Source organism: Balaenoptera physalus (assembly GCF_965194825.1).
Source record: "Balaenoptera physalus genome assembly, chromosome: 7".
In the NCBI taxonomy this organism is placed as follows: domain Eukaryota; kingdom Metazoa; phylum Chordata; class Mammalia; order Artiodactyla; family Balaenopteridae; genus Balaenoptera; species Balaenoptera physalus.
The window spans coordinates 91176419-91198388 of record NC_138886.1 but is presented as its reverse complement, the minus strand read 5'-3'; the positions used below and the strand labels follow the sequence as shown (position 1 = coordinate 91198388).

General features: G+C 45.6%; 1 protein-coding gene and 1 pseudogene across 2 annotated transcripts in view; both read right to left on the bottom strand.

Moving 5' to 3' along the window:
- The window catches only part of LOC309664490 (dihydropyrimidinase-like), a 78401-nt pseudogene extending 61956 nt beyond the window's left edge, over window positions 1–16445 (bottom strand). The window contains exons 1-2 of the transcript in view: window positions 16086–16445; window positions 1526–1688 (exon numbers count right to left, since the gene is read on the bottom strand). The product of the transcript in view is annotated as a dihydropyrimidinase-like (transcript). The remainder of the gene's footprint in view (window positions 1–1525; window positions 1689–16085) is intronic.
- A 1141-nt stretch (window positions 16446–17586) lies between these two features.
- LOC309664483 (uncharacterized protein) overlaps window positions 17587–21970 on the bottom strand; it is a 151586-nt gene continuing 147202 nt past the window's right edge. The window contains exon 5 of the mRNA XM_082470004.1: window positions 17587–17697. Coding sequence (XP_082326130.1) covers window positions 17650–17697 — 48 coding nt within the window. The 3' untranslated portion in view covers window positions 17587–17649. The remainder of the gene's footprint in view (window positions 17698–21970) is intronic.

The window sequence follows — 21970 nt, the reverse complement described above, 5'->3', positions numbered from 1 at the left end:
CAATCCAATAGATTGGTGTCTTTAGTAAAAGGGGAAATTTAGACACACACACACACACACACACACACACACACACAACATCATGTAAAGATGATGGCAGAAATTCAGGTGATGCTCCTACAAATCAAACAATACCAGAGATTGTCAGGAAACCACCAGAAGCTGGTGAGAGGCATGAAAGAGATTCTTCCTCACAGCCCTCAGAAGGAACCAACACGGCCAACACCTTGATCTCAGACTTTTAGCCTCCGGAACTGTGAGACAGTACACTTCTGTTGTTTCAGCCACCCAATTTGTAGTTCTTTGTTACAGCGGCCCTAGCAAACTAATACACTTACTGAACATAATCTGTGCTTTAACAATATTCACCAGGTAATCATTTGCATATTAAAGTGTGAGAAACGCTGGTAAGGGCAAACATCTTCACCTTTGCTCTATCTTATAAAACAAGAGAGGGAGGAAAGGAGGAAGCGAGAAGGGAAAGAAGGAAGGGAGATAGAGAGGAAGGATGGGAGGGAGGGAGGGAAGAAGGAAGGTAGGAAGGTAGGAAGACCCTAAAAGCACGAAAGAGATAAGATGCCTCAGTTAGAATGGCGTTTCTGGGGAAAAATTAACTTTTTCTCTGGACTATAAACCTTGCTAGTATGTTTGCTGAACTATCTGTTAAAGACTGATTACTTGTTTTATATTAACTTGGTGTCTACAGTCCAAATTTGGGAAGGAAGGAGGGACATAAGTTACATGGTAACTTCAAATAAAGTCATCCCGTGAGCCCTTTCTGGCAAAACGAGTTCTGAATTAAGTTCAATGTGGAAAAACATGTTATTGATTTAAACCACAAGTAAAAGTTTCTTCCAAAGTACACATACATGTTTTCACGGGAAAAAAAAATAAACATATTTTAACATCTCTCAAAACTGTCTTTTCTGTCTGAATCATGTTATCATTTCTGCCATGACCTAAATAATTAGCAGATACGGAAGGTTGTGTAAGCTCTGTTTTGAAATGCTTTGACCAGGTGTTGATGTTCGCAGAGCACCAGGTTAGTGCACAGCTGGGAGAAGGCCTTGAACACATTCCCAGTCTGTCGCTTCCTTGGTTTTTTCCCAGATATTAAAAACATTTCTAACTAAAGTTCTGATCTGTGGGAAAAGACTGCTTAAAAGCGTCCTGTATTGTTGAAGTTGAGAAGTCCAGTACTTTTAAAAATTACATTTAAAGTATTTACAATTCATGAATTAAATATTAGGAAAGTCTTTTGTGAATGAGTATAAGGGATTTATCCTACCACCTTCATATGCTTTAAAATTTTTTTTAGTTTTCTAAATTGATAATACCTCACATGATTCAAAATTCAAACAGTACAAAAGAGTATGCAATGAAAAGTCTTCCCTCCAATTCTGACCTCCAGGAAGCAACCAACATCACCAGCTTCTTATGTTTTGACATTGCCTGTTCCTTGATCTTTGCACAGAGCAAGGACTAAAGGGCTAAATGGAAGAAACTGGACCCCCCAGTGGTTCACCTGCTCACTCCACCATGTCACCGCCACATGAAGGCTGTAGTCACAGCAGACTTTGGGATCAGCCCAGCTTCGCCAGGTCTCGAAGGCCTCGATGAGGGAGTGAGTGGCCTTTGTGAGGAATGGCGAAATCAAGGATCATGGTGGTGCCTCCTGCCAGGGCAGCCTGGAATCACAAGAGAGTTTCAACAGGTTAGCCAACAGTTTTCTAGTTGAGTCATTTATCTCCTTGAACAACATGCATTTGCAAGCACTCGGGCAAACTTGATGGGTCCAGGAAATTGCACAAAGATGCTGCCTGTTTAAAAGATCTAGAGAGACATGAATAGATGTCCCATAAATTAAAGTTTGAAGTATTCAAAGAGCTGGAATTGCTTCTGCAAAAAGAATGACACGTCTGATGAAATGAAAATGGCTTTGACCAAAGAAAATAGTGAAGGCTGTAAAGAAAAACCAAAATGGAAAAACAGAGACGATTCAAACATTTTTCTTCTCAAGAAAACATCATTGTACAATCCATTTCATTAGAATCAATCTTGGTGAACTGTATCTCTAACTACACTGTGTTCCACACAGAATCCTGGGAGACTCACGTGATTCCCACCTCGCCTTCATTCCCCACAACCAACTGGTGACTCCTTAATTCTCAGCTGTCCCCTCTAATCCATCTCCAATGCTCTGGTCTTAGTGTCACCCCTCAGCTTGATCTTTATGTCCCCAATTTTGCTCTTACTTCCTCCAATGCAAACCCCTTTTTGCAATTAGGGGGAAATTCCAAAGCACAGATGGGGCCCCTTGACTCCAAGACTTAAAACTGAATGCTTCTCACTGCCTCTGGAATAGCGTTTAATCTTTTTAACATGATCTACAAGGCCCTGCGCGATCTGCCTCGAAGCTTCTATTTTCCCTGGCATGTTACACTATGTTACATTACAACTGGATTAAAAACTATTAAGTTATTAAATCACGTCTTTGACTAATTACTGGCTTTGATTTTATTTAAACTAAGATTAAAAGATGGTTAAATGTGGTTTTAACTGCTGTGTTCAGACAATGTAGGTGAAAAAAAAAAAACATAGGCAGGGATATACTAGTGCACTGGTTAAGGGCACCGACCAAAGAGGCTTATTGGTTCCAGGGCACAGCTCAGATTCAGCACTTATCAGCTATGGTACTCTGAGCAATTCCTTAACCACTTCCTTCCCTCCTTCCTTCCTTCCTTCCGTCCTTCCTCCTTCCCTTCCTTCCTTAATTCGTTCCTTCCTTCTTTCCTTGTACAGTATTGTTCTGTACATTCTGCACATTTGATCCCCAGAACTTATTCACCTTATAACTGGAAGTCTGTGTCCTTTGATCAACAGCTCCCCATTCCCCCCATGCGCCCCGTCCCCAGCCCCTGGCAACCACCATTCTACTCTTGGTTTCTCTGAGTTTGGTTTTTTTAGATTTCACATATAAGTGAGATCATGTAATATTTGGGTTTCTCTGTCTGCCTTATTTCACTTAGCACAATGTCCTCAAGGTCCATCCACTTTGTCACAAATGGCAGGATTTCCCTCTTTCTGGATAATATTCCATTGTACACATACACCATATTTCCTTTATCCACTCATTCACAGATGGACACGTTAATTTATTTATATCTTGACTATTGTGAATAATCCTGCAATGAACATGGGAGTGTAGACAGCAATTTCTTAACCTCTGTGTGCCTTTGATTCCTAACCTGTAAAGTGAGGACAATAATTGTACCTGAACCATAGGGTTGTTGGGAGGATTAAACTGGGGTGACGTATATAAAGTGCTTAATACCGTGTTTGACTCACGGTAAGTGCTTCATAAGCTTCAGCCCACAATGAGTGATGAGCCTTTGCACCACTGCTTTAGAATCAGGCATTTCCCCACTTTTCATACATTGACTCATCTCACCACCAGAAACATGGTCATGTTACAACAAAGAAGGGAGTGCCACCAGCTTCCCTCCCAGGTCTGCACCCCTGTCACCTTCCCCCCCACTCACAGGCCCCCAGACATGCCGAGTGCTCCCAAGGTCCCAGCTGCTACATGAGCTCTATTCTAGCTCCTTGTTCTTGCTTACTTCAATGGATTTTTATTTGTCCTTAAGTCACTTGGTCCCACTCCAACTCTTTTTGCTCTCAGAAATCTCACTATTTATACAGGATCCTGTACTTTATCTTTCGATAACAATTGCCTTATGCGTGGCAAAACAATGCATATTTGCCTTTCTTAAGAAATCCCTATTGGTATAATGACAATACCAGAAAAAATCCCTTAGGCTCTATATTTTTATTCGAATGCAGATTAACCTTCTCACCTTCTTCCTTCTAAAATGTCTTCTGACAGATATCCCTTGAGGCTGAAGGGCATTTTTCTAATAGAAAGTGCTGTTAATTAAAGTGTTGGAAGAAAGTACTTTTTTAGTGTCTACTGAACTAGAAAATCAAGCTTAAAGAGCAATTCTTTCCATATTAAATGTCTATCACATGCAGGATGTGGGGAAACTAGATACAGTGCTGGTAGAAATATAAATAAAATGATGCAGCCACTTTGGAAAAGAGTTTGGCAGTTCCTCAGAGAGTTACCATATGACCCATCAATTCCACTCCTAAGTATATACCCAAAAGAAATGAAAACATGTCCACACAAAAACTTGTACACAAATATTCAGAGCAGCATTATCCATAATAATCAAAAAGTGGAAACAACCCAAATGCCCATCTACTGATGAATGGATAAACAAAATGTGGTATATTCATACAATGGAATATTATTTGGCCATAAAAAGGAATGAGGTTCTGATTCACTTGCTACAACTTGAATGAACCTTGAAAATATGATGCTAAGTGAAAGAATCCAGTCACAAAAGATCACATATCATATGATTCCATTTATATGAAATGTCCAGAAGAGATAACTCCATAGACAGTAAGTAGAATAGTGGTTGCCTGGAGCCAGGGGGGTTGGGGAAAGTTGGGGTGATAGCTAAAGGGTATGGGCTTCTTTCTGGGGAGATAAAAATGTTCTAAAATTGATTGTGGTGATGGTTGCACAGCTCTGTGAATATACTAAAGAACATTAAACTGTACACTCTAAATGGCTAACTGGTATTGTATATCAATTACATCTTAATAAAATTATTACCAAAAAAATGTCTACCCAAGTAAGCCATTACAGGGAGTGAGTGGGCTGTTACACACAATGCAAAGAAAAGTCTTCCCTCCAATTCTGACTTCCAGGAAGCAACCAACATCACCAGTTTCTTGTGTTTTGACACTGTCCATTTCTTGATCTGCCCATTTCTTGATCTTGTACAGAGCAAGGACTAAGGGACTAAACGGAAGAAACTGGACCCCCCAGTGGTTCACCTGGTCACTCCACCATGTGACACACTAATAATCAGACACACACAAATTATCAGACCGTCTAGAGGGGGAGACAGAAACATGCACAAACAATTATAATCAAATAATCAGATGGTAATAATAGGTAGCAAGTACACTTCCATAGTAAATGTGGTATAGGAATTGCTAAAGGGAAGTTAAAATTGCTAAGCTCCCTAGAAGAGGAAAAGACTCCTGGGAATTCAGAGGAAGGAAACAGGTCAGAGGAAGCTGGGATTTGAATTAGCATTAGGACATAAATGTGCAGTTGCCAATAAGGATAATAGTATCTAACTTGTAGTGAGTGCTTATTATGTGCCAGGAACTATTCTGATGTCCTAAGTGTTTTAACCATCTCATCAGCTCTGCAGCAGGTCGTATTGTTAACCCCTTTTCAGGGTTGAGGAAACTGAGAACAGCACCATGAAATAACTCCCCACATCTCACAGCTAGAGAGTAACAAAGGCAAGATTGGACGCAGGTCATTGGGCTCCAGAGCCAGTGCTTTCAGTAACAGTTGACAGCAGGGGAGAAACTCTGAGAAAAGGGTCCGTGAGGAAGCATCAGCAGAAAAGTAGTAAAGGGCAGAATGTACATGCAAAAGAGAAACAGACTCACAGATAGAGAACACAAACTTGTGGTTATCAAAGGAGAGAAGGAAGATGGGGAGGGACAAATAAGAAGTATGGGATTAAGAGATACAAACAACTATGTATAGAACAGATAAGCAACAAGGATATACTGTACAGGACAGGGAATTATACCCATTATCTTGTAATAGCCTATAATGGCGTATAATCTGCAAAAACACTGACTCACTATGCTGTACACCTGAAACCAACATACTACTGTAAACCAACTGTACTTTAAAAAAAGATGACTGGGATGTGTGACGCAATGGTTCCCAGAGGGCAAGGCAGTGGCTGGCTGGCTGCGGGGGTGACGGGAGTCCAGGAGCTGATTTTGGCTGGAGTGACTGAGAGGTGGCAGATGAGGGGACAGAGGAGGGCAGCCGATCTGGTCTTTGGAGGGAGCATGAATTCTGCGGAGAGCACCCTGAGCATGAGGTGCTCAGGCACATGTCCACTCTGTGTGTTTGCAGACAGAGAAACGCAGCCCCGAGCACAAGAGCACTCAAACGCAGGAGAAAGATGTGGCAGTCACCTTGCAGAGGAGGCCAGAGGGGTCCCAAGGTCAGGGGAAATAACCAGAGAGACAGAGACGCCATGGCAACATGCTCCAGAACATACCAACCCTTAGCAAGAAAACAAAACAGGTCTGAGCCAGTGGCTGTTTCTGGGTGGAGTGACTACAGATCCTTTTAATTTTCCTCTAGTTCAATTTTATTTTCAGTAGTTGCTACATTTTCTATAACAAAGCCTAACTTTCAAAAGAAGAAAAAAATAAAGATTTTGCATATATGTGATACAAATCCAGGTATGCATGCATATGCCATATAAATTAAGTAGTTCAACTTCGATGGGCCTCTTATGAGACTGAAGATGTGATGGTCAAATGGCCATTTTTTTTTCTTTTTAAACTACAGCAAATTGAAATTCCTGGGGCTATCATTTAAAAGCCCATAAATAAGGATTTATCACAAATGCTCTATCTCCCTAATGAACAGTAAAGGAGCAACCACTTGTCTTCTTTGGTTTCTTCTTGTTCTGTTTCTCCTCCCTAATTTCCTCCTTCTCCTCACCCTCAAAATGGGAACAGATCTAGAAAAACTATAGTGCCTGGGACAGGACAGCCTGGGCCAATCCTAGGCAATGGATTGAAAACGGAACCTGTCTTTTTCCAAACCCCTGGGGCTTTATCCATCCACCTGCCGCAGGGATCCTGGCTGCTACCCTGGGACCTGGCAAACAATGGCCGGACAGTCAGCGCCCCAGCCTCCTTGGAACCTCTTTCTTCCTCCTGCCTCTTCGGTTCTCTCTGGTTATCCAGGGTCCCTTGGCTGCCCAAAGTTATCTCAAATCCCTATTATTTCAAGATCTGAAACGTTGCCTTCTTTCCACTGGATCCAGGGAGCCACGTGCCAGAGCTGCAGTTCTATAATCCCAATTAGAGGGGACACCAGGAGCTGTGAAGGAGACCTGCCCCTCCCGGGAAGTATCTGCCTCTTGAAAGAAGAGCTTGTTCAAATGCCCAGTCCTGGGTTAAGCATCTTACACACGTTAGCTCATTGAACAAAGCCTTGCTATAGTCCTGAGAGGTAGAAATTGCTTTTCTTATTCTACAGTTGACGATAATGAGGCTCAGAGAGGTCAAATGACTCTCCAGGGTCTCACAGCTGGTAAATCCTCATTGGGAACATGGAGGAGGATACAGCTTTGAGCAGGAGGTCTTACATTCAGCCTACTCTGGGCCTCAACCCTATGCAGGCCATTCCCCCTTATCCCATCTTCCATTTAGTGTGATCTGACTTCCAGCCTGTTGCCCCAGGTCATCAGTGAATCATTACTTGGAGAAAGGCATAGGTTGGTAAAATGAATCAAGCATTTAGGAAACCCAAAGCCATACCAAAACAAAACAAGTCCCATCAAATTATAAATTGTAAATTCACAAATGAGACGCAACTTCATTAAGCTCATGTGATGTTCATCACTGCGACACCTGCCATTGAAATAATGCGCCCCTAGAAGAGTTACAAGGAAAGGCCCATATCAGTGTTTCTTGGCCTCCACACACTTGTTAGCCATGGGATAATTAACTTTATCCAGCAAACCAACTCAGCAGAACATCTCATTCCTAGCTCACCTTGGATATTTTCAGTATTCACTGAATTGCTTTTAACATCAGATGCTTCTAGATTCACTTCACAAAATGTTCACCAGGATCAACATTTGAAGAATAAAGAGAGTTTAGGGGAGGGAGAACCAGTAAAGGGTGAAAATTTCTTTCATATTTTTATATAAAACCTAATTGTTTCCTTTGTATTTATTGCTGATTGACTTCTCCTTTATTTGTCAGGTAGCCAAACAAAATGCGTTTGCCTTTTCTAATCTTGGCTCATAAATCAGTTCTTTCAGCTCCTAATTACTTTGGCTGTTCTCCCTTGAAAACCTTCCAATTTGTCTAAAACCTTGTCTTGAGGGGAAAAGAGCATGTGCTGTCTTACGTGAAAACGTGATAGAACATAAATTGGGATAAACTCTTAACCAACAGTGGGGTCATAATATGACAGAACACAAGACTTTATTTAAGACTGTATTAGGTTGTAAATCATTATTGAAAGCATCCCAAGGATTTTCTTTCCTTTTATGGGGTCACTGAATTTTCATTTCTAAGCTCATCCTAGAACAAGTGACTTTGTTTCCCTAAAATTTATCAGAGGACCTGCTCGACCCAAATAAAACAAAAAGAAATCCAACAGTACATTTGAGCCTTAGGGAGAAAAACACGTGGCTGAATTTTCAGACTTCTCATAGTCACTAAGACTTATGAGAACAAACTTCATGATCCCAGTTTACGTTCCAACTCTAGAAGCATATCCAGCTTTGTAAAGATGTCCTCCACAGTGCCTCTCCACACTCCTTGCCTCCCCAAATGTGAAATATTCATCACACCATCACCCATCCCACTGTGCAAACCACAGACTCAAGAGGCACCCTTGACGTCTACCTGTTCCCTTCCTTACATCCCCAAATCCAATCCATCAGCAACCTATCCCTTCCCCTACATACTCCATGAGTCTCCATACTTCCTGCGTCTGCACCTCCGTTGCCCTGTGCCACCCTCATCTTCTGACTAGACTAGACCAGTTAGTCTGGGCCACTTCCAATCTGTTATTGACTTCCCTCTGCTCTCACGATGAAGAAAACAATTATTACACAGCCCATAAAGCCCTGCATGATCTGAGTTCCTTTCCACCTCGGAGAGACAAGTCACCCATACTCTTCTCTCCCTGTCCCCTCTCTACCTAGTCCAGCGACTCTTAACCCTGGCTGCACACTGGCATGGTCTAGGGAACTTTTATCCTGCCCCCCAGAGATTCTGATTTAGCTGATGTAGTTTCATCTCCATAGGCCCTGTGCCTGTTACAGTGCCTAGTACATAAATACTCTTTAAATGTTTAAGGAAGAAAGGAAGAGAGGCCAATGAATGTCTCCCAGAAATTATGAGATGGAAGAATTAAGATGGTTCACTTTTCCAACAGCAAAGTGGGAAAGCTGCGCAAGTTGCATATTCATGTGAGATTTTGTTTCTCAAAAATATTGCTAGCCCTGGCTGTGCGGTTTCTGAAATCCTTCTATGAAAATGTTACTGTAGAATGTAGACTCTGAGCACACTTGAAAGCTGAATGCTCAGTTTTGTCCCAAGCCCATTACCTCATCAGCGTTAACGAGGACTTTTAACAAAACAGAATTATAGCCTATTTCTATATCTATGCCTCCTATAATTTCCTGTTTTTAAAAAAAGATTATGGTTTGTTTTATTTTAAGCTTTTACGTGTGAACAGATCCTCAGGGCTCAGGAACGCATGACTCTCACTATAACATGAAATTCCTCTATTAGATGCAATGAAGCATAACAGAAAAATTGCAGTGTCCTCCCTCAACTGTCACTTGACATCTGAGAAAAAGCACAGAACGGTGTTGAGGAGAAGGCTCTGGGGAGTTGCTGAGGCTCACCTATTGGAAATGCAGCCCAGCGATGCCAGCAATTATAAATGGTTACTAAGCACAAGGGGAAATGCCAGATCAAAAATTGTTCACTCAAAAATAGTCACAAATTGTCCAAGTTAAGTCTACAAGTCCAAAAGTCCACTGTATATAATTTATTATTAAAGCCAAGATAAATTAGAACCCCATATACCTCCAGTCTGTCTGCCATTGCGAGCAAAGACCACAGTTTTCATCTCTATAACGCCAACCATAATGCCTGGCTCGTAGTGGGTTCCCAAGAACTATTTGTTGACTGAATTCACGGAACAACTATCAACTTGAAAATTCCTTAGCTTAAGGTTATTCCATATTAGACGGCAGTGACAAGGTCCAGAATGTGCCACCGTGGCATAAAAATCATTTTGAGCTGAAGGCATTTGAGAATAGGTTTTTTTTCCTGAACTCCCTTACCTGCCTAAAAGCAGAGCTTTTCAAAAGAACTGAATTGTCATAAATGCCTTTCCAGGAAGATGACTCTTAGCACCTGAGACTAGAAGCCTGCACTGCACCTAAATAGACCTCGTCATGAACTATCGTATCTCCATCTATTCCCCTAAGAACCCACTGGTCTTTCCTAAAAGTCATTTGCTTTTCCGTAAGTGCCCTTCTTCCCCTCCCCTTCCCTTGTTAAGGTGATATAGAAGCCCCAAATTCTAACTGCCTCCTTGAAGCACATTTTTCTGTGAACTTGCACTGCATGTACATGAATTTTAAAAATCTGTCTTTTCTCTTGTGAATCTGTCTTTTGTCAGTCTAATTTGTGGGCCCCCAAAAACTAAACATAAGAGGTTAGAGGAAAAATTTTTCTTTCCCGACAGCAACGTCAAGGAAACCTTGAATCCTGACTACCCCTGTCAGACACTGAAGGCATGCAGTCCAGATAAATGAGGGAGAAAACAAGCAGTGGAAGTGAAAAGCCTGCAAAACTCAAGTATGAAAACTGAAAGAAGGCAAGTCCCAGATTCTGTAAAATTCAGTGAAAGGATTCCTAACACACAACACCTTCAATAGGCCCAAAGCCCTATTTAATGTCAAGTGGTTTCAAATTAATCTTTGAGATGATTTTCTTCCTCTGATTAGTGCAAAGATTAACTTTGTAATCAGTAAATAGCCACTGAAGGAAATGACAGAATTATACACTCTTACAGCTGGAACATGGAAGTTATTAACACAAGAATGTTCAAAGCTCAGCCTTACAAGCAATTAAAGAAATGCTTGTTTAAAAACATTACGGAATTCTATGTTTTTCCTATTAAATTAGCATAGATTTTAAAAAAGTCAATATCCACAATTAGCTAGGATGCAGTGAGATGGGAATTAGGATGTACTGCTGTGAGGGGGGCATAAATTGAAAGGCAATTTGGATGTATGTTAGACTCCTTTAGGATGGATCTAACACTCACTGGCCCAGGCATTTCACCCTGAGGGGTGATTTCTACGTCAATCATCAGGAATCTGAGTGATGAATTACGTCACAACATTGTTATGCACAAGCCAAAAAAAGCTGGAAACCACCAAAATGTCCAACACGAACAAGATGAGAGTGGAGCTGTTAACAGTTGGGGAAACAGAGGATGAAAAATGGGTCGAGCACTTGAAGTTTGAGGCGCCTGTGGGACATTCATTGTCGATGGGCAAAAATGGAAGCCTGATGCGGAAGAGATACAAGACCAGAGAGAAAGATCTGGCACTTGGCCTCGGAGATGTCAACAGGCCACAGAAATCACGTTCTCTGACAACAGTGAAGGCCGTGGGGGAAAGGTTTAACGAACAAGGCTGATTCCAAAGTGTACGCACCATTTAGTAGAAGGAAAAATGTTTATATGTGCCCCCAAAAAGAAAAATCTGAAAGGAAAATGTTAAAAGCAAAATGCTGAAATTATAGATGATTTATATATTATTTTTCTTTATACTCTTCTGTATTTTCCTTTTTAAAAAAAAAAAAAGCAGTGTCTTCATTCAACTATGTATGATCAGCGAATATAATGCTCCAGCATTTTCCTGAATGATAAATATATGTATTTTTCATTACTTAGAAAAAAAATTTAATCCGAGATGTTCTAACTATTGCCTTGTTTTACAGATACGGAAATGCTGACAACACCAGTAGAGGAAGTGACTTGCCCAAGGTCATGCAGTCAGCATGCACAGCTTCTGAAAACCATCCTGGAGCGCCAGCAAGAAACAAAATAAGGGATTTGGTTTGTAACCAAGCTCTCTGAATCACAGCTCTTCTACCAGGTGAGGAAGCTCTATAAATACAACCATAAATATGTGCTTAATCATGTACCTTCCACTGTCTTATGATAAGTAATCACCTCCATGGCATTTTACCAAAATGTTCCAGAGCAAAGTATAATTTTCTCTCTTGATAATTTTGAGGACTTTTTGTCCTTTACAAAAAAAAGTGTTCTGCATTTTCTCAATTAAAAAAAAAAAAAAAAAAAAAAGATCCTTTTGCCAGCTACTGATGCTGCCAGGTTTTCAATGTGAGTCCACCCACGCCAAGCTGTATCTATGTCTGAATACAAATACGTATATTTGAAGACTGGCCAAGTCCTTTTAATTCATTCTCATATCACAGGATGTAGTAAAAGCAAAGTCGTATTTCCTTCAAGTTTATCTAATTTTCAATACCCATTTGAATAAAAAAGTCCCACTGTCTTTCACGATGGATACTGAATTACTGGAAGACCACTGTACAGCCAGTCTAGACCAACAAAATGAAATATGATTTCTTTAAAGCAGAACGCTATTTCCATTACTTACATCAGATGGAAAGCTTTTACCTGTAATTAACTAAATCAATTATAAGCTTTAAACCTACCTCTGACACGAATTAGATTTCCAAAATATGTAACCTTTGGTTGACCTATATTTCATTTTTAAAACTGGGGTCCATCACAATCTAGTGATCAATACATAGACCACCACAAATAGTATCCCTTCTGTTTGTCAGATATTATAAATGATTAGCATTATGCTTGCAGGAAGCACACAGCTATTGGTCTAACCTTTGGGGGCCCATCTCCTGAAAGCATGATATATCGTTCTTACTTTATGGCTTTCTGTACTTAAGGTACCCATTTCTGTAGCCTTAGGGATGATGTGGCTATAAATGCACGTATAAATGTCTCACAAACCCACACCATGACATGTGTATTTATTTTGACAACCTTAACTGCCTCCAGTGTCGGGAAGGTAAAGAAGGGCTAGTGTATTTCTGAAAGATGACTTTGCTCTGTCTTTGACAAAAGACTTCTCACAGTAACACACACCTTACATTTACAGCTTTTTCATCTACCTACTGCCATTCTGACGAATCTAAACATTAGACTTTTTTTCAATCATCATTTCAGAAAGTAAGAGAACCTAGTAGGTAAGAGCTCTAGGGATGGCAGGCAGTCCTGAATTTGAAGAGCCACTCTACCACTTACCAGGTGTGCGACCTTGGGCAAGTGACTTAAGTTTCAGTTTCTTCAATTGCGAAGAGTACACAATGGCACCTGGGATTGTTGGAAGACAATGCACAGTTTAGCACAGTGTCTAGTACATAGCACGGACTTGATAAAGAAATGTTACTTAACAGTATTCATAAGATGTTTTTCAAGTTTGGTATATAGTATGATGAGCATTTACAAAAGACTTCTTTGTCCCTGTTTCCCCAAACCAGAAACTCCATCAACATTGCCTTGGGAATTATCGTGAAGACTCTAGAAAAGAGGACAAAATAACTCCACAATGCCCTTCTTTCAGAACTCAGGCCAATACTTTAATGCTCATGTTTATCTGTATTTACCTGGCTGGTTCCATTTTACGGAGCCTCATCTGTTTGGGGGATGGGGATGTCCTGGGATTCAACCAACCAATTTTGCAGTAGACTTTTGCAACTTGGCCCTTTTGTGAGTACTGTTTAATGTTCCACGTGAATTTAGTCTTTGCTAAATCTTTGACCTTATCTCGGACCATATCATTTTCCGCTTGTGATCCTAAGCTCATGAAAAACATGTTTTCCTTTAATGTTTTGACAACCTTTAAGTACAGAAACGCCTACAGAATCAACTGGTGAGTAAGTTCTTTCAAATGGTGAGAACAGACTATATATATATATATATATACTACAAAAACCTGCCTTCTAAGTATGGAACCGTAAATCTCTCCACACTGGAATCCCAGAATGGCCAAGAACAGATAGAAAACTAAGAACCACCTCCCAGGGTCTTGGGGCATGCACAGATAAACTTGAGAATGAGAAGGAATGTCCTGCCCTGGCAACATTCTAACCCCTCTTCTTGGCTGCTTCATCTGGAACCCTGATCAGAGAAAGGGAAATAATGAGGGGTAATAACGCTAGTGGGTCTGGTGACTGATGGTCAGCCATAGCAGCAGGTCCCCACTTGGCAAACGGGGGTGTCAATGGAATGCCCTGCCATCAGCAATGCACTTAGTGAATGACGAGTCTGTGATAACAGAAAGTGCCTGTACTATAATTGAATACAACAGGTTACAAAACTTTTGTAATACAGGTACACGCATTCATACACACATGCACAATACAACCTCAATTATGTAAAATAAAGCATATGAAAACCATAAAGACAATACACCAAAACATGGGTTGTCACTGACTGGGAGATTATGGGTAATACTTTTCCTCTTTCTACTTTCCTATTATTTTTTTCCAATTGTCTATAATCGTGTATTGCTTGGATATCTAAAAAAACGTATTTTAAATGTCAACATAAATTCAATGAAATTTAGCAAATTTCACGTTTTAGCAAGAGAGAAAAATGAATACTCTTCAAAACAGATAACGATCCTTCCTACAAACGACTTTGACCATTGGCCTAATGATAAAGGTTGATAATTAGTAAATAGGAGGACGCTTTGCAAATGTTGGCGTCAGCAGCCTGCCCCAGACCCCTCTCTCTGGGTCAGAGGGTTCTTTTTTCTGTGAAACATTCTGGTCTATCCTAGAGGGCTGGGGAACGTGGAGGGAGAGAGGTGTAAGGAGAGTAAAACGGTTAGAAATCGGTTGGGTAACGGATATATCCTCAAAACTGCTCTGAAAGTGTTTGCAGCCTGTACCTGCACTAAACAGCCCGATCTGTTTCACACACACCAGGGCGTGGCCCACGAGGAAAAACCCGCGCATCCGTGAGTGACATTTTAGACCTTAAGGGTATCGATACTTCCACTTTGCAAGGAGCCCTTGCTCCTTTGGCTTGGCCAAAGCCGGGCTGATACCACCGAGGAGGGCCACCTAGAAGAAGGAAGCTCAGCGTGGGCGCCTTGACCCCGCTCGGGTCTCCGCGGCTCGCTCCCGCCCCCTCAGGCCCCCGCGCCTCGCTCCCGCCCCCTCAGGCCGCCGCGCCACGCTCCCGCCCCCTCAGGCCGCCGCGGCTCGCTCCCGCCGCCTCAGGCCGCCGCGCCTCGCTCCCGCCCCCTCAGGCCGCCGCGCCTCGCTCCCGCCCCCTCAGGCCGCCGCGCCTCGCTCCCGCCCCCTCAGGCCGCCGCGGCTCTTTCCCGCCCCCTCAGGCCCCCGCGCCTCGCTCCCGCCCCCTCAGGCCGCCGCGCCTCGCTCCCGCCCCCTCAGGCCGCCGCGCCTCGCTCCCGCCCCCTCAGGCCGCCGCGCCTCGCTCCCGCCCCCTCAGGCCGCCGCGGCTCTTTCCCGCCCCCTCAGGCCCCCGCGCCTCGCTCCCGCCCCCTCAGGCCGCCGCGCCTCGCTCCCGCCCCCTCAGGCCGCCGCGCCTCGCTCCCGCCCCCTCAGGCCGCCGCGCCTCGCTCCCGCCCCCTCAGGCCGCCGCGGCTCTTTCCCGCCCCCTCAGGCCCCCGCGCCTCGCTCCCGCCCCCTCAGGCCGCCGCGCCTCGCTCCCGCCGCCTCAGGCCGCCGCGCCTCGCTCCCGCCGCCTCAGGCCGCCGCGGCTCGCTCCCGCCCCCTCAGGCCCCCCCGCCTCGCTCCCGCCCCCTCAGGCCCCCCCGCCTCGCTCCCGCCCCCTCAGGCCGCCGCGGCTCGCTCCCGCCCCCTCAGGCCCCCGCGCCTCGCTCCCGCCGCCTCAGGCCGCCGCGCCTCGCCCCCGCCCCCTCAGGCCGCCGCGGCACGCCCCCGCCGCCTCAGGCCGCCGCGCCTCGCCCCCGCCGCCTCAGGCCGCCGCGCCTCGCCCCCGCCGCCTCAGGCCCCCGCGCCTCGCCCCCGCCGCCTCAGGCCGCCGCGCCTCGCCCCCGCCGCCTCAGGCCGCCGCGCCTCGCCCCCGCCGCCTCAGGCCGCCGCGGCTCGCTCCCGCCCCCTCAGGCCGCCGCGCCTCGCTCCCGCCCCCTCAGGCCGCCGCGGCTCGCTCCCGCCCCCTCAGGCCCCGGCGCCTCGCTCCCGCCCCCTCAGGCCCCCGCGCGACGCCGGCGCGAGCCGGCCCGGCCAGACCCCGGGGGGCAGCCTCAGAGGCGGCTGAGGACTCGGCGGGCATCCCGGGGTGCAGGGCGCGGCGAGGCGGGTACCTTGGTGCCCTGGTGGAAGTCGTCCACGGACCGCGACCCCATGAAGGGGAACTCCATGTGCGTGTGCGTGTCGATGCCGCCGGGCAAGACCAGCTTGCCGGCGGCATCTAGGACCCGCAGCCCGGCCGGCGCGTCCCCGGGCGGCAGCAGGTCGCGCCCCAGCGCCCGCACCAGACCGTCCTCCACCAGCACGTCGGCCACCTGCGAGGAGTCGTCGTTGACCACGCGCCCACCGCGTATCAGGAGCCGCGACGGCGCCGCCATGGCGAGGGGCACACACGCTGCGGAGCCGCCCTCCTTCCGGCGGCACGGGGCGGGCGCTCTGGCCGGGCTCCGGGTTTATCAAGGACCCGCTGCGAGGGGGTGGGGGAGGAGCGGCTCCACCCCCGGGGGGCTGGGCCTGCGCGAAAGGCTGGGGCGGGCACAGAGGTCAGCGGGGGTCTGACCTGAAAGTTCCGCCGCCCTGAATCCAGGTGTACGTCCAGACCCTGGATGTACACCGAGATTTTTTCCCTTCCAGTCATTGGAAGGGAAAAATCTTGGAGGCACTTTTAAAGACGAGGGACGTTTGTTTTCCTTTCTAAGAAAAGGCACTTTGGGGAAAGAAATCCACCTCATTTCTTCCCTTCATGAAGAGTGTGTCTGTACCAAAACGCAGAGAGACAGGCAGAGAGAGAGAGGAAGGGAGGGAGACAGACAGACACCACCAGCAGCAATGAAAATACCCACGCCCCGAAGAACCACTTGATCTGGATTTCCTTTTAAATATTCTTAACTATGTGAGGAACAAAGATAAATGACATTCTCGTCGTCAAGGAGCTAAGAGCCAACAGTGACACACATACATATTTCAATGGATAACAATAAAGAAACCAGAAAATTCTACCTTCGAGAGAGGCTAAAGATACGAGTTTAGAGGAAAGGGGGAGTTTATTTCTGCCTTGAAGGAAATTAGATATGGAAGATTTCACAAAGAGGTATCTGAAGCAGGACGCAGAGGACGTGGACATGGAGAGAGGAGGGGTGGGAAGAGGGACGATGCTCTGGGTGAGGGAACAGCTGGATAAAGGCACCAAGAAGGTGATGGCAAGTTGAGTGTGACCTCCACGTGGTCAAGCTGAGGGGATAGGGTTGGACAGCTGTGGACCACCCCCTTCCTCCCAGGTGAGAAGGATGAAGAGAAGACAGAGGAGGAGCCGTGAGAGAGAAGGGAGCTCGGGGAGCCCTGCGTGGGGGAAGACGGCAATGCGGGATTTCAAGAGCACCGAGATCGAATGCCGCAGGAAGCGTGGGGAGCGTGGTGGACGCATGCTGCTGCATCGTCTATTCTCTTCCTCGTTCTGCCAACAGTCACTGGAGTTTCTTTAGCAGGAAATCCTCCCCGTGCATTCTCAGAACACTCGCCTGGGTGGAACTGATGGGACCTCCGGCTCTGGGACTGATCTGCTTATCTAAGCACTTCCCATCACAGCAGGAAGTCCTCACGGCCACGGTGATGTGTTCGGGGATGACACGGGTCCCAAGAAGACTACCTGTGCTCAGTGAGAGCTGATCCTAACTTGTGTTAGGTTGAGCAGATGAGGGGCTTTCTCTTTCCTGCTGGACTTGAATCCTGGAGGGAGTAAAAGACAACAAGGGACTAGTCCTGTGAACAGAGCCAACACAGAGAACAGGAAGGAGAGATGGAGAGGAACTGGGTTCTCATGACACCGTTGGTGCTCCTGGAACCAGCCATGCCTGATGTCCCCTCTTTCAGACTCTCCAGTGTTTGCTTCAGCTGGTTTACTTTGGTTCTTTTGTCCTTTTCAACCATCAACTGACAGAGGATGGGAAGGTACTTCGAGTTTGGGGAGTAGGTGGTCGGTCACATGTGACCTCGGAGATGGCATTTTTAATAGTGGAATGCAAGGTGTTATTATTATCAAATTTCCTCAAGTCTCAGATCACACAAACCGCAAAATGATTAAAAATTAGGAAACATCAATAAAGTGCCATAGATTTGGCTGTCAAGCCAGGAATAAGAAGCCCAAGAAGGTTATGCAATTATTGTCCAAAGACCATTGTGTAAAGATGAAAAGAATAATACTAAATATGCAACTCTGCCAAGCTACACACATAACAGCACTCTAGGAAAGTAAGATTGGGTGTCAGGGTGGTTGTGACATCCTTTCTGAAGCTCAGATGATGATTTCAAAGGTTTCTTTATCTCAGACACTTTATATCACAAAATGCCCTGTAACACAATGCAGCATAAACTCTCCACATTTAATTAACTCAAACTTGATCAGAAGAGGGGATTTGTAGAATGTCACTGAGGCAGGAGGAAATAGCTCATTGAGATTCACTGACCGCACAGAAGAGAGTGTTGGGTAAGTTTAAGGAGAAAAGCCAGCTCGCAGAAAGAAGGTGTCTTCCCCCTTTCTGGCCACCACTGTCCAGACGCTGGGCATGTCTAGATGCCGGATGTCGTCCACCAGCTTGCCGGGTGGGAGGCGAGCAAACGTGCTCAGAGGGGAAGCTTGTCCTCAGAAACCCCTCACCTCCCTTTTCTCTGCCCTACTCAGCCACCTCTGCACCCAGACACACGGGCCCTCAGTGGGCATGAAACAAGTAATCCCAGACACGATGATCTTGGCACTGGAGGAAGGCGGGAAGCAAGCCTCCTGCTGTTTTGCCTTCTTCTTGCTGGAGAAAGAATCAGTTTGATTAACTAACACACCAAAGTGTGTCTGAGGACCCATGACTCCTTAGAGGACTCATTTTAAAGGAGGGTTACAAAGGTTGTGAAAGCTTAACCCACAGAAACATGTCTACTTTGAAGTGTAGGTGAGAGCAATTGGAAAGGAAGGCCTTCCCAGCCCTGACTGATGGTCTAAAGGGACAGAAAGGCAGAGCAGAAAAGGGTGACTTCCTTCACTGAGCAGCTCGGGGTTTTGGGGAAACAAAGCCACCAGGCCCAGGTGTATTTAAGTCCTCTGAAGCCCTGGAGTCACTGAGTTTGCTTTCCCTACTCTCCTAACCCACCCCCACTCCTACTCCAGGCCCCTGTGGCTCTGAGGGGATTTCAGGGTATTGTTTCCTCTGGAGGAAAAGCTGTCCGTGGGGCAGAAAGAGCAGACAACGAGGGTGTGTGAGCCAGAGTGAGCAAGGAGAGAGGGGGCAGAGCCGGGCGTCTCCAGTGCGCCCCAGCTGGGGGCTCTGGGCAGCCCCAGTCCCCTGACCCTCGCTGGGATCAAAGTCCCTGGCAGGGTGATGAGGTTATACCTGAATCAGCGATAGGAGAGGCAGGTAGGCAGCATGGATGGGAATTAGGCGTCTAATCCTGGCTCTGATGCAAGCTTCTGGTGTGAGTCTGGGCAACCCACTTACTCTTAGGGCCTCTCTCTCCTCAACTGAAAAATGAGGAGCTAAGTTGACAAGAGCTCGTAAGACCCAGCCTTTGCACTTTTAAAAGTCTTGTGATTCTGTGAACAGGGACAAGACGCCCATCCACGGAGTGCCTGGCATAGTCCTAGAGCTAAACTCTTCTCAGGTCTAGGTAAGGGAAATGGAGACCAAGAAGGACTTGCCTTCTAGATTTGGGGCTCTTTTATTTCTGGTCCCTCCACTGAGGCAGAGGGGATGTGCTAGGAAAGGGTGCCAAGCACAGAGTGTAAATCCAGATGTAGGTCATGGGGGGACGATGCTTGGTGGGACCTTTCGGTCATGAGCAGGGACAACATCTTTCTCTCTGGCAGCCGGCAGTGGTCTCTGTAGGACCAGAGAGAGAAAGCTGGCCACTGCACAACTCCAGAGGGCACTCTTCCCTGGACCTCCCAGGCAGAAAGAGGAAATAATAGCCCTGAATAACAATACCAGCATCGGGAGCTAAGGTTTATTGAGTACCTGAATCAAGTCAGTACTGGGCCAAATGCTTCACATGCCTTATTTTACTTCGTCCTCCGCAACACCTCTTTGAGCTAAATACTATTTCCCTGTTTAACAGATGAGCCTTTTGAGGTAAAAGGACCTGCTCAAGGTCACCTAACAGTAAATGCTGGAGGTAAGCCTTTCATTCCGGAACCTGTCATTTACTCATTATGTGAGTCCAAACTCAAAAGCCAGGTTCAAATCCTGGCTGCATTTGGGCCTCAGGTTACGTACATGGATGAGCGTAATCCCGGAATGAACTCCTACATCCATCACTCTTTATACCTCGAGCACTTGTGACATGGGGCTGCAAAGCTGCTTCAGATTGTTATCTAAATATTGGGGAGCTGGTCTATGTTTTTGCTCAGATAACTAATGTCATGAGGGTTTAAAAAAAGTGCTCCATCCTGTAACAAACAAATTTAGTGAGTCCAGATCTAATATACCAATACTGACCTGCCTTGGGGGAAAACTTTCAGGACATGCCACCTAGATAATCCAGGATGATCTCTTCATTTCAATAAATCCTTAACTTTGCCACATCTGCAAAGTCCCTTTTGCCATGTAAGGTAACTTTCCCAGGTTCCAGGGACTAGAAAGATATCTGGGTATCTTCGCGCCCCGTAATTCAGCCTATGACAGTGCCTATCAGTGTCCCCCCTTGAACAAAAAGACGCTGCTTTCTCAAGGGATGGCCTAGGAGCACCAAGCTCGGCTCAAAGGTTTCTTCTGCCCTTTCTGCCAGCAGCACTAATGTATGCTTCCAGAAACTCTCTTGCCCCTTGACCTCATGCGTACTGTGCCACGGTTTCCAAGTTACTTTGAGCTTTCCTAGCAAACTATATTTCAGCAGTGAAATAATACTCAAGGAAATAGAGGAAGCGCCCCCTTGATTAGAAAAAATGTAATAAAGTAAAATTAAAAAGCTTGTACTTTGGAGCCAAATTGATCTAGATTTGAGTTCTGGTTTTATCACCTATCATCTGTGGATTCTTTGGGTTTTTTTTTTGGCTGTGTTGGGTCTTCGCTGCTGCGCACAGGCTTTCTCTAGTTGCGGCGAGTCGGGGCTACTCTTCGTTGCAGTGCACGGGCTTCTCATTGCAGTGGCTTCTCTTGTTGTGGAGCACGGGCTCTAGGTGCGTGGGCTTCAGTAGTTGCAGCATGCGGGCTCAGAAGTTGCGGCACGCAGGCCCTAGAGCACGCAGGCTTCAGTAGTTGTGGTGCGCGGGCTCAGCAGTTGTGGCTTGTGGGCTTAGTTGCTCTGCGGCATGTGGGATCTTCCTGGCCCAGGGATTGAACCCATGTCCCCTGCATTGGCAGGCGGATTCTTAATCACTGCACCACCAGGGAAGTCCACATCTGTGGATTCTTGGTTGAGTTTCTTAATGGTCCTAAGCCTCTTGGTTTTTTTTTTTTTTTGGGTTTGTTGTTTTCTTTTGTCTGTTTGTTTTGTTTTGTTTGTTTTGTTCGTTTTTTGAATAGTGGTAGCAACCCATTAAGGGCTGTACACTTTAAATGAGATAATTCATGTAAAGCCCATAGCATAGTGCTTGTTAGATATTATTTTTAGCAAAACCAACTGTTTCATTTCTCTATGCTAGCATTTTCTTCTTATTAATAGTTTCACTTTTTAAAATGTGAGATCCACAAGCTTATGAAATTATTTTACTGATCTTGAGAAGAACTTTTTCCAGCTTTATGGAGATGTAATTGACACATAACACTGTGTAAGTGTAAGGGGTACATGTAATAATTTGATATATGCATATATTGTGAAACGTTTACCACAATAAGGTGAGTTAACACATCCATCACCTCACATAGTTACAACTTTGTGTACGTGTGTGTGGTGAGAATATTTAAAATTTACTCTTCCAGCAACTTTCAAGTACGCAACACAGTACTGTTAACTCTAGTCACCAAGCTGTATATTAAGTCCCCAGAACTTATTCATCTTATAATTGGAAGTTTGCACC